This window comes from Eretmochelys imbricata, chromosome 3, assembly GCF_965152235.1.
Source record: "Eretmochelys imbricata isolate rEreImb1 chromosome 3, rEreImb1.hap1, whole genome shotgun sequence".
NCBI lineage: Eukaryota > Metazoa > Chordata > Testudines > Cheloniidae > Eretmochelys > Eretmochelys imbricata.
In genome coordinates, this window is record NC_135574.1 from 6,315,491 (window position 1) to 6,333,777 (window position 18,287).

Here is an 18,287-nt window from a genome sequence, read left to right on the forward strand (position 1 = left end):
CTCTGGCTTCATATCCATGCACTTCCCCATCTGCATATTCTGTCTTCTCTCTGTCCAGGGTCCACTCTTTGGGCCAGAGCCTGAGCTGCTGTAAATCAGCATACCTCCCTTGGAGACAATGGAATTACAGCAGTTTACACCAGATTCGTTTCTGGCTTTTTGGCTTCTGGTGCTCCATCTATGTAGAAAAAAATGTCGTTTCCTCTTTTTAAAAATCTCTACCTCAAAACATCCCCTTTACGATTTTATTTATTCTTCTCTTCTCACGCCAGCGTACACCAGGAGTACCTCCGCTGAAGTCAATAGAGTTACACCACTGTCACGGCACATGTCCGTGTCCCTTTTGGTTCTAGTCTCCCCAGCCCATAAACTCACCCCTTTAGAGCAGGTTTCACAGCCCTCCTCCTAGGGGCTGAGATCTTCTTCCTCGGCTGAGCTTGGAGCCTCCTTTTGATTCACCTGCCCAGTCATCTGACCACTGCCTTAATTCTGCCCAGGTGGGTCTGATAACCCCAAACACGTGTCTGGGCCAGCTGGGGAGAGGGGACCCTTGTCCCACCCACTCTACAACGGTCCCAAGCCCTTAAAGGAGCAGCAGCCTGGGGTTGTTCCATACCTTTTTTCTCCCAGACACTCACTACTCCCTAGAACCACCCTCCTCACACCCATTGTCCAGTCTGGTTCCCTGAAATGGGGTAACTGGCCTCTCCTACTACCTCTTGTGACCTTGAAGGGTCAACAACCCATCACGGGACCTCAGAGAAGGAGCCGCTGGTGGGGGCAGTCTCCATGAGAGACTCTTGATTTTGGAATCTACTCACTTGATCTTAAATAACCCAAATCTGTTGAGTCTTGTGCTGCATAGAATATCTAGTGTGGCTCACGTTTCCGTATTAATGAAGATCAACAAAAGCCCAACCAAGTTAAGGGTCGGGGCGGGGGGGGGGGAATCTGTCATTGTCAGACTGGGACACCTAAAATGTTACGTCTGATGAGCCACTCGGGCTAAAAGCAGCTTGTATATATCCATGGAAACCTTGGATTCTTGGCATTTCAGTGGTATATGCCGTTCATTTCTAGACATAGGCATTTGCACATCATTATACCTCAAAACGGTTATTGATCCCTGCAACCAAGCAAAAATATGGGTTATTTACGTGACAGGTGAGGATGCTTGAACCAGTCCAACTCTGCAATAGCACATGGCTCTGGGGGTAGAAAGAGGAGGGCACCAGCTTATTGAAACTTTCAAAGAAGGACAGGGTAGGGATGTGGGATACCATGAGAAGGCAAAGAGAGGTATGACGCTGAGCCAGCAAGGGTTAAGCAATTAGCAGGCTGCATGATCTGAAAACAATCCTTAAGGACATATTAGAAGAGTATTGAAATGGCAAACAGGGCCACTCCTTGCAGATAGGTATCAGAGCCATATTCAATAGACGAGAGCCCTTAAAATGCAGGCCTGTATTGATAAAGAATTAAAAATAGATCTGAATTGTATGTGTCTATATTCACCTAGATCCTGTTAGAAGTTTAACAGTGTGATCAGATTAGCTTGTATGTGCTAAACTTCTGTTCCTGTCTGCAATGTTTCATTACTGTATTCTATTGATTCAGAGATCAAAGGAGGGTATTATCATTTAGATGGGGCTTGTGGTGTAATAATATTATTGTCTTCATGTCTCTGTGAAATTTGCAATAGACTACCTGTGAACTGTTTGATGCCTTATGCTAACAAATGCAGCTGGTTACTCGTGTGTGCCTAGGAAATAGGGATGAGCTTCAAAGCAACAATATACGTTACCTCTTCTTCAGCCAAGGAAGCCCTGCCGTGACCACAACTTGCTTCAAGTAGAAAGGAAGTTTGGGGCCTGAGCCTGTTTTATCTCAGATTTGCTTACACTTTGACTGCTTACCTGGATCCAGGGATCGTCCTCACTCTCCTCTGGGTACACTGCCGAGGGTAGGGGTAGCAGCTCCTCTGCGTCGAGCGCGTCAGGGCTCCCTGGAAGCTCCTGCTGGTCCCTGGGGCAACAGCGGTTCTCCTTGGTGCTCGCCTCCAGCAGTGGGGAAGAACCGTCTATTGCCTCCGGCGGCTTCTTCCTAACTGAGCAGCTGGGCCGGCCTGTTATAGTTCCCCTTCCTGTCCCGCCACTCTGCTTCTGGCGTGCGGGGCGTGGCCCTCCTGGCTCCTCCCGCCAGGCGGCTTGCGGCGGTCCCTCTGCGTCTGCCTCTGAGGGGGGCCATGCTGCCTCACTACAACCCCCAACACCTCCAGTTCAGGAGATTGAACCTTCCCCCCCACCCCATCACACTCCTCTTTGCTGATGCTCCAGTTCTCCAGCCCTCCCAGGCCCTGATCCCTATCAGTGGACTTCAGAGCAGCAGATCGAGCTCAGCGACCCTGGAGCAGGCTGGTGCCAAGGGAGAGAGAGCGAGGTGGAGTGGATAGTGCAGTGGACTGGGAGTCAGCAGACCCGCTGTCTCACCCTGGGACCAGCACTCCCCTCTTTGTGCCTCACCTTTGCCCTCTGTAAAAGGGGGATCATATTTACCACCCTCGCCAAGAACCTGGCAATCTATGGATGGAAAGAACCAGGGGTTATTTAAATGCCCCCGAGCCAGCTCATCCCAAAGCCGGTCCACAGGGCATCCTATATTCTACTGGGTACGCTCCCCTGTCTCTGGCTATTTATTAATTGATGGCCGGTATCTCTAGTCATCGCATGCCAAAATAGCAAGAACCTAAACACCACATAAAGCAAGTGGGGGACGGGGGGGGGGGACAGGCGTTCTGGGGGGGTCGTACATCACAGCCAGTTGTCTCAGGGGGATGGTAGAGGGATTGGCAGCCGGCAGGGGACTCAGCTGGGACTGCTCCTCATTGAGGGGGTGTCAGGGGATAGTTGGGAGGATTAAGGGGGCTCAGAATGGTGTGGGTGGAGCTTTGACAGAGGTTCAGGCAGCCCAGAGGAGGGAATGGGGAGAGTGTCCTTGAACGGGAGAGGGCAGACAGGCGAGCTCTGAGGCACTTTACCTAGGAGCCTCTGCCATAATGCGGGTCTACAAACCCCCTCCTTTGTTAACCCCTTCTTTCCTGCCACCCTCCCTCCCCATTCTGTTTAACCCCACCCTGCTCTTTCCTTCCCAGCGCACCCAGCCCTACTGAATTTCCTGTGGTGGAAATCGTTGCGTCGGCCAAGTGCCTGAACCCTGGGCCAACATCGGCCCAAGGAAAAGCCACCCAGAAATCACTTCCAGCCTTCACCCCCATACGCCTAAGGGGTAACAGCCTTTCCCCCCCCGCCCCTTCCCCAACAGAAACCTGCCAGCCAGACTCTGTTATTAAGTAAATAAAAATCTCAGCACACTTTTCTCAAGAGGGGACGCTTTGGCTTTCAGGCCCAAACCCTTCCCCCTGGTTATGGGTCTTGCAGGAGACTTGCATAATTCCAGCTCAGAGCAGGTCCTGGGGAATCCTTTCTCTTACCTCTCAGGGATGGGTGCATGGTCCACAGGGAGCAGCCCCCTGCAGGATTCCCTCTTTTATAAAGCCTGGTTCTTTCCCGTAAGCCCCCACTGGCCCACAGGTAATTAGTCCAGGTGCACTGGCCCCTGCTTCCTCCTAAAGGGCCAGTCTCCCTGTTCCACCTTCTTTACCCACCACAAAATTACGAGAGTGAGCACAAACCCAATTCCCCCTCCCCCCCGGCCCCGCCAGGCAGCCTTTGAGGTAAATAGAAACCCACCTCACCGCATGGTCTCTTCCCCGAGAAGGGACAGGAACTGTGAAAATGGGACTGAAATGGCAGCACTGGGAGGCTTTTGATGTCTGTTTTATTTGTGGTGCAATAATTATCCCAGCCCTGAGGAAACTCAGCTATGGAACGTCAGTGTGCCAGACAGAGGGCAACATGGGCTGGAGGGGACGTTAGCAAAACTTCCCCCATCCCCGACTAACATACAGTTCTCTGCGTGCTGTGTACAAACAAACAGTAGCAGGAACCGGGCCCAGGAGGCAGCCCTCCCAGCTCTCTCCAGAGGAGATGAAAGCATGGCCCACACATTACAGAGGCAGCCCCAGGAAGTCGTGGGATGCAAGACAGACTTTCAGCTCCAAACACATGCAAGTCTCTCTTCTATAAGGGAATACCAGAGCTCTGTCCAGCAAAGAGGTCTGTCTTTATACCAGAGTAGGGCCATTGTGTCCCACTAGAGGACAGTGGTAAACATACACCCAAGCCAGTAGATTGTGTGAGTCCCCCTAGAGCTTCCCCCGAGGTCATCATTCGTTCTTGAGCTCACACCAAGAGCATCTAGGGTCTCCAGCCAACAATCCATGCCTGAATCCATCCAGAGCCATCAAAAGGTGGCATCCGGATTTGGGCCGACACACCTGAGAAGCCGAAGGGGCAGCTCCGTGAGCCCAGCCAGCCAAGGGCACTGTCATACGGAGTGCAAGCAAGTCCAGCATTCCTCCAGCAGAGGGCAGCACTGCAGTCCCTGAAGTCACTACATGGCAGTATCTCATGAAAAGTTTTAAAACATTTAAATAGTTCCCCTAAAAAATGGGATCCTCTTGGACCACGATCTTCCATCTTTGGCCTGTTCTCAGCCTTTGGTAGGTCCAGTCTAGGAGAGTGTTGAACAATAAGATTTCACTCAAACTGGCCTTGGTAACACAGGGCTTCACCATTTAACCACACACTGAAGGCCTTTCTTTTATTCTTGGTTGTCTTCATTCTCTTGACCCTGCCCCAAAGGCAGAAGCAGGATGATATTTTGGGGACGCCGTGGTCTCCGGAATCAGTCCATCTCCAGCTATAACAAGCCACTCCCGTCCATCCCTTTCTGGAGCTGGGGATCAGCTGAGAGGAGAAACATCCCCAGTCCCTTCATGGGGAGAGATGGGGTCGGAAGGTGCGTGGACGGATCATCATGGTGACTTTCTTCAGGGAGTAGTAATCAGTGTCTTTCCAGGTGTACCACACAATGCCATCTGGCCCCAGGATCTTGCGGTTTTTTATGGAGTACCTGCCCCCCTGTGACAGAGAGAAGGAGAATGTGAGGCATAGGGGACATTCAGAAGTGGCAGAAGAGTCATTTGAAACCAGAACCTCCCAGTGCCCTAGGGCGTACAGCTGAGGGACCCCTGCAGCTTCAGCCATGGGGGAGCTGCTGATCTTTCCTAGTGCTGCCAGTGCCCCCAGCACTATACAAACATTCCCTGGCATCTGGAATCATCTCCCACCAGACGTTGAAGGCCTGGCAATTGGCATGATAGGTTGTACAACCTGGATTGTTTTCACTGGATGATAATTTATTTACAGGCTCAGTGATGAAAACACTCAGGCATGAAATCTACAAGAACAGAATTCAGCTGGGTTTCCCCTCCCTTCCAGCGGGCGCAGGCCCATCTACCCAAGAGAAAGGATGAGGTTGCCTGGAAGCAGAAGACAGTTCTATTTTCTACTATGTCTGTAGGACCAAAAAAAAAAAAAAAAAAAAAGTTAAAGAATTAGAGTTAGCTTGAGTTAGGTTAAAGAAATATGCACATGTGTTGTAACAAAAGGCCCTGACTAGCAAGTAGAAGGAAGGCCTTAAAAATAATGAATTATAAGGCCAAAAGAAATGAAGCAGGGAGGATGAATCGTTCAAAGAATAGCTGATGAAGTAAGGAGAAATGCTTAAGAAGAAGGCCGCTGATGAACAGGGTGACTGCAGATGGGTTTCAATAAGACAAAGAGAATGTCTCTTCAAAGGAGTCAACAGAGACCGTCCCACCCCACACACCAGTGGTATTTCCCATGTGAACCCAGGTGTAATGAAAGAGGTGGGAGGGATCGCTCAGTGGTTTGAGCATTGGCCTGCTAAACCCAGGGTTGTGAGTTCAATCCTTGAGGGGGCCATTTAGGGATCTGGGGCAAAAACTGGGGATTGGTCCTGCTTTGAGCAGGGGGTTGGTCTAGATGACCTTGTGAGGTCCCTTCCAACTCTGAGATTCTATGAGCTGCTGGGCAGCTGGAAGGGGAAGTGCTAAGGAGAAAAGACTTTGGGAAAAAGAAGGTTGAAAATATGATCTGGATTAAGATGAACTGTCTCAGGCTGTTTTTAGCTGAAGTCAGTAATTGGCAACGACATCACGTTTTTGTCAAAGGGTATAAAAAGTAAACTCTTAAAGGGTTCTTTGCTAATTCCTGCCTGACCACATTGGAGCCGACCAACATGGGTCTAAGCACCGTGGGGCTTAGCCCGTTTGTAAGTATCTTGATCAAATGCTTATAAATGTTTTGTTACTTTTTGGATGTAGTAAATTGCTTATTAGTAAGGCTATGATTTTGTCATGGAGGTCACAGAATCCATGACTTCCAGAGATCTCCATGACTTCAGCCCTCGGCGGCTAGGAGCTGCAGGGTCCTCCCGCTGCCCGCCATAGCTCAAAACTCAGGGGGTCCCCTCGCTTGGCTACCCCACAGCTCCCAGCTGCCGCAGGCGGCAGAGGGGTGGGGAAATCCGGCAGCTCCCCATTTTGTCACGCATATTTTTAGTAACAGTCATGGACAGGTCATGGGCTTCCGTGAATTTTTCTTTACTGCCCGTGACCTGTCCTTGACTTTTACTAAAAATATGCATGACAAAATCTTAGCCTTTCTTATTAGTTAGGCATGTTTAGAACAATTGTACACGGTACCATTGTACCATTTGGCCTTGGGATTTAATAAAGGAATGTATGGTTAAATTTGTGTTTGGTGGTTTCTCATATTCATATTAATAACTTCAAATATTATTAATAATTCCAACAATGTCTTTCCAGGAAATCAGGGTATCTCAAAGCAATGAGGGAGAGCCCTGTAGCCGGGTGGTTGGGCAGGCAAAGAGGAGCTGCTGTTATATGATGAACAACAGCTTCCATGCAGCCTCACCCACGAAGCAGCAATGCCTATGTCCTTTCGTGGCCACCGTACCTTGTAGTACACGCCATTGAGGTTGGAGAAGAAGCACTGATGATACCACCAGCCTCCGTGGGAGATCTCGGCACAGATGTTCCCCGTGTCAGGCGTGCTGAAACTCCTCTTGTTGTGGTACCAGGCAAATGAATCCTCCACTGTCCCACTGAAGCCTTCCACATGCAGGCGGTAATAGTTTGCCTCATCCTCAATGCTGCAAACAAGAGGAAACGGGCTGGATTGTCTCCTGGGGTTTCTACATCTCCTTTCCAAGCTGGGCACTGCAAGCTTTATTCTTGCAGCGCATCCATCTGCATCCAGTTATCTAGGCTGGGCATGCTCAGTGTAACTGCATCTTGCCAGTTCAGGGCCCAACGCCCTCTCTCTCCGTTCGGGAATATGTGATCCCTCCCCGCCCCAACCCCCTGCATCCCCATCCCTTTCACTGCATCCCTCCCTGTCCCACCCCCCCCAATCACTGTATCCGTCCCCATCCCAAACCCCTACACCTCCATCCCCCTCACCGCATCCCTCCCGTCCCCTGCATTCCCATCCCCCTGTCACTGCATCCCTCCCCGACCCACCCCCCCGCATCCCCATCCCTCCCCCCGCATCCCTCCCCATCTCACCCCCCTGCATCCCCATCCCCCTGTCACTGCATCCCTCCCTGACCCACCCCCTGCGCATCCATCCCCCTCACCGCATCCCTCCTCCATCCCATCCTGTCCTGCCCCCCACACCTACCCATCCCATCCCTGTACCCCTTACAGCGCTCTCCCACCCATCCTCTCCACCTCCCAGAGCCAGCACCCCCATGTCCCCCACCCCCACAGCCCTGCACCCCATTCACCTCCATACACTGCTGCACTCCCATTATGTCCCTATACACCCCTGTGCCCCCCCCATCCTCATGCACCTGTAGCCTTCTGCCACTGCATCCCCATCCACCCCACATCCCTCCTCTCTCCTTCACTGCCCCCTCTCACCCCCACCCTGCTCTCTTCCTTGGTCTCTTTCCCTCCCCATCCTCTCTCCTCCACCCCCACCCCACCCCCCAACTTTTCCCCTCCAGCCCACCCTCCTCCCTTCCCGGCTGGGTGATTTAGGCAGCCCCTGGGAAAGTGTATGAAAAAGTGTCTCTGTCGGCAAGTATGTGCGTGCATTCATTGTATGTGTGTAAGAGACTGTGTCTGTATGTAGGGAGGTGTGTGTATACCTGTGTGAATAAAACTTGCAGCCTAACTCTTTGACTTTCATTCCTTTTGCTGGCTTGCACACAAAAAAAATGGATAACATAAAATATGTGCGTATTCATTTCATAACAAGTGTTCAAAAGAGGAGGGAACTCCCAAAGCAATGTATTATTTCTGAAAAAGCAAATGTTGTTGACTAGTAATTGCAGAAGAGCCGATGTATCAGACATTTCTTCCCACCTTTGTCTAGCAACATTATAAACCCTTTGTTGCAGACTCTCGCTTTTTATGTGTGTGTCCAACACCTTCCAGCCTGGAGCCCTGATCTTAGTTGGGGTCTCCAGGCACTAAACAACCGTTGTAAAATATTACATAATGCAGAAGTGCATATGTTAGTGCATGCTAGAAGTGTCCACAGGAATACACGTGTGTATCTGCATGTTGGTGTGGGAGTCAGTTTCTACAGATTTATTTAAACAGATATCTGGACAGGTGCATTTCTGTGGCTGTGCTCTGTGGATTTGTATTTGGGCTTCAGGAGTGGGCCTTTAATGGACCCAGGGCAGCGGTGATAAGGTGTGGTCCTAATTCCACACACAAAATTACAGTAACTTTAGTGAACAAAAGCCATGGAGCTGGTTACGAAAAATGGGACAAGGGGAGGGAAAGAATTGTGAAAACCTTGGTGAAATGCCATTTTTTTTTTAAATGACCCTTTTTGACTATTTTGCTGCCAGCTCTAGCGCCCTGTAACAAATAAACCCTGAACTACTGCTCAGAACAAGAAAACCGCCTGTTTGGGCCTTGCAGTGAAAATGAGCATGTGAGAGAGGGTGGGGGAGAGCAAGTGACGGGGGGGGGAGACCACGGAGTGAGCAGGGGGTCGGGCCTTGGGAAGGAGCAGGGCAGGGCCTCAGGGAAGGGGGCAGTGGGCGGGGCAAGGGTGTTCGGTTTTCTGGAATTAGAAAGTTGGCAACCCTACCCACTAAGGTCAAATGGAAGTCTTTCCAATGACTCCAACAGACTTTGGATCAGCTCCATGCACCAGGGATTGGTGGACCTGCAGACTGAAAAGCAGGAGCTGCCATGGCTGTAGGGCATAAATTAACCCCCAGGGTGATGTCTGCACGGCACTCAGGAGGTGTGATTTCCAGCTTCGGCGGGCTTACACGCACTAGCTCTGCTTGAGCGAGGATCTATCACAGGGCAGCCGTGGCAAGTGGGACCAGCTACCCAAATACAAGCCTATCGGACCTCCTAGACACGCACGCAGCCAGCTGGCCCTCCTGAACCCACACTGCTATTTTCAGGTGCTGGGCCAAGCAGAGCTAGCCGTGTATGTCTGCGAATCACATCTCCCCACTGCGATGGAGGCACCCCCCGGCGAGGGTCAGGCAGAAACTTCCCCTCTGGGCCAGTTACTCCATACTTGTCCACTAGGAGGATTCTTGTCCCTTCCTGGAATGCCTCTGGGGCTGGTCACTATTGGAAACAGGACATCCGCATGGATGGCCCTGGTTTGATCCACTATGGCAACTGCTGTGTTTCTACAGTGTGTTCCTAAACCAAAACAACACACATCTGACCAGGAAGTGAGGCCTTACCCTCCACGGCACTTGTTATGGGAATCAAGCAAATAGACCAGGAACTAACCATAACTTGGGGCCAATCCCACAAGCCTTCTGGGCCCAAAACTTCCACCGATTCCAGTGGGATTTCCATGCGCTAAGGCCTTGCAGGAGACGGCCCTTTGCCTGCAGCAGGAACCCAGGGAAGGGCACCGTGCCCTCCTACCTGAAGAGCTGGTAGAAGGCGTGCTTGTGCTTGTTATTCCAGTCTTCCAAATCAATGCGTAGCGAGTAGTCCCCTTGGTTCGTCATCTTGTGAATGTTCTCGTTACCCAGCCAGAACTCTCTGTTTAAATCCCCAAAGCCGTCTTTATACTCGGTCCACGTCCGGGTGAAGTTGACCGAGCCGTCCTGCCGCCGCTGGATGACGGTCCAACCTCCACCTGCCAAGGGGAGAGAGGTGACGCTGATTTGAGTCTCCCATTAGCATCATTAGTGAGGAACCCAGCATCATCCTGAGCCAAAACCTTGACTCAGCTCCGCCTTGTACTGACATTGGCCAGCTGGCCTGCTTGCAGAGATGTCTTCAACTAACTTTGCTCCTCTTCATCCCTTGCCCCACCCCCAGCCCCCAGAGGAAAGCTGATCTGCTGGCTCTGCAGTGGTTATAACCCTGCGATGTGTATCCGTGGAGAAGTTTACAGATCACAGAGACCGAGTCTGATCTGTCCTACACCAGTGCTGACCGCAACAGTTACTCCTCATTTACGCGGGCATACCTGAGGGCAGAATCAAGCTGGTAAATTTGAAGAAAGAAGCCGTTTAGACATGAAATAGGCTGGAGATTCCAGCATGTTGGTATTATTATGTATTGGTTCCAGAGCACCACAGATGTGCACGCAGCCAAAACCACACTGCGTGAAGCATGTCTCTCTTCTAGAGGACCTCAGTGAGGCAGCCATGCAATCACTGCAGATTAACGGAGGCGTCTCTGATGGCTACCAATGGCGTCCTTTCTGCTTGCCTCCGAGTCACTAATGGGTGAGACTGTGCTGTCTAGGACAGGTATAGCGAGCAAGTGCAGGTTTTCTTGGAGATACTATAATGGGTCACAAACTGAATACGAGTAACCATGTGATGCAGTTGTGAAAAAGGCTAATATCCTTCTGGGGTGTATTAACAGGAGTGGCATATGTAAGCAGGGCCAGATTAACTCTCCTGTGGGCCCGGGGCTATTAGATTTTGTGGTGCTCCTGTATACAAGTCTTTTTCCTCATTTAAAACAAAATTATCACAATTGTGGCATCGAGGCTATTAACGCTATACTAAACTTGCCTTTTAAAAAACATAAAGCCATTTTGTGGTTACATTTCAGTCTTAAAACATGTAGAATGTAGTTAAGTTAATTCAAAATAGCCCACTTCTTACCTTAGAATCGCTATTATATTAGTTTCTTTCTGGGAGGGAGTTTGGGTGCAGGACGGGGCTCCAGGCTGGGGCAGGAGTGTCGGGGAACAGGAGAGGGTGAGGGGTGAGGGATCTGGGAGGGAGTTTGGGTGCAGAGGGCGGATTCTGACCTGGGGCAGGGGGTTGGGCCGCAGGAGCAGGTGCGAGGTGCAGGCTCCAGCCGGGAGATGCTTACCACAGGCAGCTCCCGGCTGGCGGCGCAGTAGGGCTCAGGCAGGCTGCCTGCCTGCATGCCGTGGCCCCACGCCGCTCCCGGAAGCGGCCGGCTGCTGGCACGTCTCTGCGCGCTCCTGTGGGGAAGGGGACAGCGTGTCTCCGTGCGCTGCCCACGCCCGCAAGTACTGCCCCCGCAGCTCCCATTGGCCAGGAACTGGGGATGGTGCTGGGGGCAGTGGCAGCACACGGAGCAGCCTCCATCCTCCTCCAGGGACTGCAGAGACGTGCCAGCAGCCGGCCACTTCCGGGAGCGGCGTGGGGCCAAAGCATGCAGGCAGCCTGCCTGAGCCCTGCTGCGCCGGGGCCCTCCTTAGCCCAGGGCCCTGGACTGCAGCCCTAAAGCCCCTGCATTAATCCAGCCTGTTTAGTCTTGAGAAAAGAAGATGGGGGGGCGGACCTGGTAACAGTCTTTAAATACAAGAAGGTCTGTTATAGAGAGGCTTGTGATCAGCTGTTCTCCATGCCCACTAAACACAGGACAAGAAGGAATGGGCTGAATCTGCAGCAAGGGAGATTAAGGTTCGATATTAGGAAAAACTTTCTAACTATAGAGATATTTAAGCCCTGGAACAGGCTTCCCAGGGAGGTTGTGAGATCCCCATCACTGAAGTTTTTTTTAAAAACAGGTTGGACAAATCCCTGGCAGGGATGGTCTAGGTTTACTTGGTCCCTCTGCCCTGCACAGGGAACTGGATTTGATGACCTCTCAAGGTCCCTTCCAGCCCTACATTTCTATGATTCTCAGTTTATGACTGGTTTATGGATCATTGTGGGCATGCAACTCCATAGGCGAAGGGTTACCACAGCTCCGCCAGGGACTGAAAACAGTGGGGAGCGATTACTGCCATCTCGGAGATTCTATGCAGCTCCAGAGAAATATTCTCCTGGGGTGGTTTGCATATACTGATTTAGGGCAGTCCCAGCGGAGAAGTCATGGGCAAAGAAAGAAATTGAGATATAAAGGCTGAGTTTGGGGAGATTTGGGGTCTTCCTTTTGATTCAACAAGCAGACAGATCTTGGGCTTTAGGGGAACCCCAACCCTTGCTGAAAGATTGGAAAGTCTTTGGCCTACTAGGGCCCTATAAGACTGATGGGTGAGTCCTGGTGGATGAGTCCTTAGTACGTGTGCAGGGAATTTTATTGTTTTAGGTGTTTTTTCTGTATGCTTTTCTATCCTTAAAATAAATGTACTCTTCTGCAAGGAAGAACTGTGTGCCCGCTGATAAAAACACTGCCATTGTCCTCTGAGAGAAAGCAATGCACAGGGGCTGACCCTGAGGCAGTCTGGCTTCCTGGGGATATGCCAGTGTATAGAATAATAGAATCACAGACTCATTGAAGTGTAGAACTGGAAGGGACCTCAATAAGTCATCTAGTCCAGTTCCCTGCACTCAAGCAGGACGAAGTAATAACTAGATCATTCTGACAGGTGCAGCCTTAAAACCCTGATCAGGAGGAAGAGGGATGCAGGTTTCTGCCCCAGAAAGATGATGCCTGGGAACCTGAAACCATATGTGTGTGCCCTTGAGGGACCACGGACAGGAAATACAGGTGCAGTTACCCTGAAAGTGTAACACTGTCCTTCCCCCGTTTAACCAAGGCTCTAGGCTCCAAGAGCACAAACACCATGAGCTCTTCCAGCACGGGATGCACCAAGATGGAGAATCCATCCTTGCTTGAATAGGTCCTGGGGGCTAGAAGCATTAGATCCACCACTGCAGCTCAATGAGACACTTCAACTGGGGTTCCTATAGCTGGTCTTCCAGAACTCCAGTGGGTGAGACTATCTCTACAAGGAAGCTTGTGCCTAGGTACTAGGGTGCAGTGTGCTCTAGGTACATATCCAGAGTACACAGAAGTCTGACGTTGTGCCTTGGGCCCTGCCTGACCCTTATGAGAAAAGACATTCAGGCATGTGGTCGCTTCTTACTATACCTTCCGTGTCCATTTCACACAGCACTTCTATTGGCATCCCACCGACAGAGGGCATAATGCTGTAGACCCCAGACCTCCGGATCCCATTGTAGTAAATGGAAGCACAGTCTATTGGGCAGTTCTTTGCATGCTTCACGTCTAAGACAGGAAACAGAGAGACACAGTTTAACATTTCACTCAAAGAAGGGAGGACTTGTTTGGCTGAGTTTAGAACTCAAACACAAACTTTTGAGTTCCAGATGTAGATCAGAGCTTAAGACTTTTGAGGTATGAGCTCCATTTACTCTGGCAAAATTTAAGTTCTGGGATTCCGCATGGACTGAGGAGTAGTTCATTGGCATTTATTTCATTTTATTTTATCCCTCGGGCCATCCTAAAATGGGAGCAAGACTGATTTTCACAGACAAACCTCCATCCATTGCACAGAGCACAGGGGAATAGAGTTTGAACCAGAGCCCTATATCCACACTCAACCACAATTTCAGGACTTCTGGAATCAAATCTGGATGCTAACCAGAATTGTGTGGCCAGGACCTGTCTCTGAGCTGGAAGTGGAAACCCCTGATCTTGAGCAGATTGGATTCACAGCTGATTCTGGATATAAAATTCACAGTTCAGGCCCATCTCGACGAGTGCAGACCTCCATGCAGTTGTTAGAATGACACGTTCTTTGTTTTTAAATTAAAGCTTCTTTGCCCTTTAAGTTAAGGTGGAAATGGCAAGAGTTTTGCTGAGCTCAAAGTTCTGCTGGGCTCTTCCCTTCCAACACTGGGACAGAATGGTCTAGTTCTGTTTCCATTCTCCAAAGGTGGCCAGTGCTGGATGCTTCAGAGAAAGGTGTCAAACCTCCCATAATGCACCTTACATTACTAGGCTTTGATACTCTTAGCTTAAAGATGTATGGACAAGTGGCCAAACCCTAGCATCCTTAGTCACACCTCTGGGGCGGCAGAACCTTCCTAACAGTAGGGGGACCACTGGCGCCCAAACCATGGCCCCACCGCCCCCGTGCCAACCCTTCCCCCTGAGGCCCCAATGTTGCACCGTCCTTCCCCCAAGGCCCCTCCCGCATACCACCCCTTTTCCCTGAGCCTCCGTCCCCGTGCCGCCCCTCAAACAGAAACCCCACCCTCACACTGCCCCTTCCTCCAAGGCCATGCCCTCGCACCGCCCCTTCCCCCCCAAGGCGCTGTCCCCTCCCACCTGTCGCTTGTCCTTACAGACGGTAAAAAGTGGGAGGGCCATGGCCCCCTAGACCCCCCCTATTCTGCCACCCCTGCCTCCCACTAGGGGGTTGGGACACAAGTGTTGACATACCCAAGGAGGGTTTGCCTGGGGAAAGACTGAGTGAAAGCTGAGGAAGATCATCAGTGAGAACACAAATTCTCTGACGAGCTTTGCAGAGAAAGGCGGAGGGAACAGGGGACGAATGAGAGAGATAAACTTCCTCTTATCCACGCTACACCAGCCCCAACCCCAGCTGACCCTAATACCAAACCAGAAGCATGGCCAAGTTTGTGGGATTGAGAGGGTTATAAAGAGAGAATTGCCATTTTTTTTTTCCATGAGGGAAGAGCGAGGGATGAGGTCACAACTCTGGCAGCCAATGAAAGTACATTGGGAAAGGAGGAATGGGCGTTGCAACATTCCAAGCCACCAGTCAGAGGGCCCGTTTGCTTTGAGGTCTCCCATTGGCTGTGGGAAGTGGGGACGGAATGGAGAAGCACCCAATCAAGGCCACTCTTTAGGGACTGGTCTCAGAGTTCCATTGGACTATTTCCGGCCAGCTGATCCGGCAGCGCTGCTAAAGGGAACCCTGTGAGAATACCATGCAAGGAAATCTCACAGGGGAGACACTCTGGAGCTACTGGGTCTAGTTTCTGCTGCCTAGTGAGGGTATTACCACCAGCACCAGTTCTCCTTTTTCCAGCCGGCCATTTACTCTTCCAAAGAGAAATTATTTATGTGTACCTGGTGGCCAGAGGAATTGGAGCCAAGCTATCATGGTATCTAAGGCTGAGAGAGCTGGCTTCATTTAAAACAAGGATGATGGAAAACAATTAGACTGGTTGGCTCATAGGCTCAGTAACCAACTAACGCGCCTTTCCTCCCAACGCCACTAGCTCAAATCGGATTCAGGTTGGTAGGTGAATGGCATTAACAAATCAGGCCTGTTGATCAGCGTGTGTAGAAGGAGTCATTGGGCTCAGCCGGCTTCTTACTGGATAAGTATCCACATCTCAGAAAGTACAGTCACGTGTGCTTTTCAGCCTTACGACGGAGGCCAAGAAGTGAACGGCCGAGAAACCAGACCAGCGTGCCCATCTGATTTCTCAAGCTGAGCGCTCCAAGTCGGGGCAGTGGCGAGAATCTGGTGGAGATGTTTAAATCACAGCAGCTTTTTGGTGAAAAATGGGTTTTTGACCAAAAGGAGCATTATTAGTTTTGGTTGAAATTTTCCTCTTTTTCTAAAAAAACAAAACCAGAAACCAAAACCCTTTTGGTAAAAGATCTTCAGTTCTTGGTAATAGAAAAAACCAACACCTCAGGTTTTGCTTAAAAAAAGAATTGGGGGTTTGGTTTTCAAAAATTGTACCAAAAATGATTTTTTTTAACCAAAAACTTTCATTTTTTCAATGAAAAAAAACGGGAAAATTTCAAGGAGAGAAAAATTTTCCATGAAAATGAATTGACCTTTTTGGGTCAGCTCTACTTGTGGTACATGGGCCAGGAGGTGCTCGGGACACCTGCCTCCTGCCACATGGTGTGGGCATATCGCCAGCATCAAGAGGACTTCAGGGCCATCTTTTCTGAGGCTCTGAGAAGCTCCAGATGCAGCCTGACAGTTCCGCAGGTGCTCGGTAATTCTGACAATCACAGCCCAGGGCACATCAAATTGGACACCCCAAATCTAACTGTGAAACGTTTGGCCTAAAAAACGGAGCGAAAGTCCATAAAATGCAAGGACATAGTCTAGTCTTATTTTTTACTATTGGCATTTATGGCAACAGGCCCGATCTCCGATTGTGCTGAGCACGGTACAGCTACGTAACAAAAAGATGGCCTTGCTTCCTCCCGGTCGAAATTATTTGGGACTTTCACCCCTCTTCATCAGACCTGCAGTCGGAGGTGTGAGGACGACACATGTAGCCATACCTGAGTTAGCGTTCATCGTGCTACCTAGCTCCGGCACCAATCGCAGTGAAGCTGCTAGCTCAGGCCAGCGGCTCAAGTACATACCCAGGAAGGGGCTGTACAGCTCATGCTGCTGCCCATTCGGCCCCAGCTTTCACTGCTATCGTTATGTGAACTAGCTAGATCAGGCGTGTAGTCTGGATTCTAGCCCCTCGCCCCCCGCCCATCCCAGGTATTCCCCATCACCTGGATGGTGCATCTCCTGCTGCGACCTCATCTCGGCAGGAAGGAGGCAGCCGGGGTTGCGCCGGGCCCACTCGGTCAGCAGGGAGATGTTGTGGATCTGGGCCTGCATGTCGTAGAGCAGCGTGGCTTGGATGTGCCGCAGCGTGCTGGCCTCGTTGTAACGCTGCTCCAGCTCCTGGACCCGCTGCTCCACCGTGGAGTTCCGGCTGTTCTTCTCCTCGTGCTTCAGGGGAGCCAAGCAACCAAAGAAGTGTTAGCTGCAGGCAGTGCAGAGGGTTCAGATAGTGGGGGATGTCATAGGAGATAACAGGGCAAAGGACAATGTGGGCCAGTGGACTGGAAACCAGCTGACAGCCAGGGCAGAGCCGCGAACACCAGGGAACGTGATCCTGGCCAGTGACAGGTGCGTTCTGCACCAGCCTTCTAAACAGAGCTAAGGGGCAGCCCCAGGTAGCAGCCTGTTCTCTAAGTGACAATACACCCTAAAGGAAAGGCTGTTCACCCCTGGCCAGACAGGGATGGAAACAGCCATCTCGGCCACAGCTGCTACTGGGTCTTCAGAAAGCAGCTGTCAGGAATACTAATAATAATCCGATAAGTAAGCTGGAGAAATGCAGGCTTGGTGGAACTACCATTAAGTGGATACATAATTGATTAAACAACCACAAAGAGTAACTAGTAATGGAATGATGTCAGATTGGAGGGAGGTCTCAAGTGGGGTTCCATAGGGATCTGTTCTGGGTCCGGTGGTGTTTAACATCTTTATCAGTGACCTGGATGTAGGACTAGAGAGCACACTGATCAAATTTGAAGATGACACAAAGCTGTTGGGGGTTGTAAACACTTTGGAGGATAGAGCTAAGATTCAGAGGGATCTTGATAAATTGGAGAACTGGGCTATAGACAACATAATGAAATTGAGCAAAGACAAGTGGCAGGTGCTACGCATTGGGAAGAAAAAACAAATGCACAAATACAGGATGGGAGATAACTGGCTCGGCAGCAGCACTGCTGAGAAGGAGCTGGGTGTTGTGGTGGATCACAACCTCAACATGAGTCAGCAATGCGATGCTGTTGCAAAAAAAGGAAACAAAATTTTAGGTTGCATTAACAGAGGCATAGCAAGCAAATCACAGGAGGTACTAGTACCGGTCTCCTTAGTTCTGGTCAGGCCTCAGCTGGAGGACTGTGTCCAGTTTTGGTCACCAATGTATAGAAAGGATGAAGAGACACTGGAAAGGATCCAGAGGAGAGCGACGAAGATGATCAAAGGGACGGAATGCAAGCCCTATGAGCACAGGCTGAAGGATCTGGGTATATTTAGTTTGGAGAAGAGGAGATGATAGCAGTCTTCAAATATTTTAAAGGCTCCCATAAAAAAGATGGAGAAAAGCTGTTCTCTCTTGCCACAGAGGGCAGGGCGAGAGGCAGGGGGTCAAACTCCAGCAGAGCAGATTTAGATTAAATCTCAGGAAAAACCTCCTCATTGTAAGAACAGCAGGACAATGGAGCAGACGCCTGGGGAGCTCGTGGAAGCTCCTTCACGGGAGATTTTCAGAAGGAGCCTGGATAGCATCTG

At 50.6% G+C, this 18,287-nt stretch overlaps 1 protein-coding gene across 1 annotated transcript in view; it reads right to left on the minus strand.

Annotated features, from left to right (window-relative positions):
- Nucleotides 1-4,895: 4,895 nt before the first annotated feature.
- LOC144262358 (fibrinogen-like protein 1) overlaps nucleotides 4,896-18,287 on the minus strand; it is a 32,400-nt gene continuing 19,008 nt past the window's right edge. The window contains exons 2-6 of the mRNA XM_077812119.1: nucleotides 16,709-16,931; nucleotides 13,328-13,465; nucleotides 9,935-10,151; nucleotides 6,966-7,161; nucleotides 4,896-5,042 (exon numbers count right to left, since the gene is read on the minus strand). Of these exons, the coding sequence (XP_077668245.1) occupies nucleotides 4,896-5,042; nucleotides 6,966-7,161; nucleotides 9,935-10,151; nucleotides 13,328-13,465; nucleotides 16,709-16,931 (921 nt within the window). The remainder of the gene's footprint in view (nucleotides 5,043-6,965; nucleotides 7,162-9,934; nucleotides 10,152-13,327; nucleotides 13,466-16,708; nucleotides 16,932-18,287) is intronic.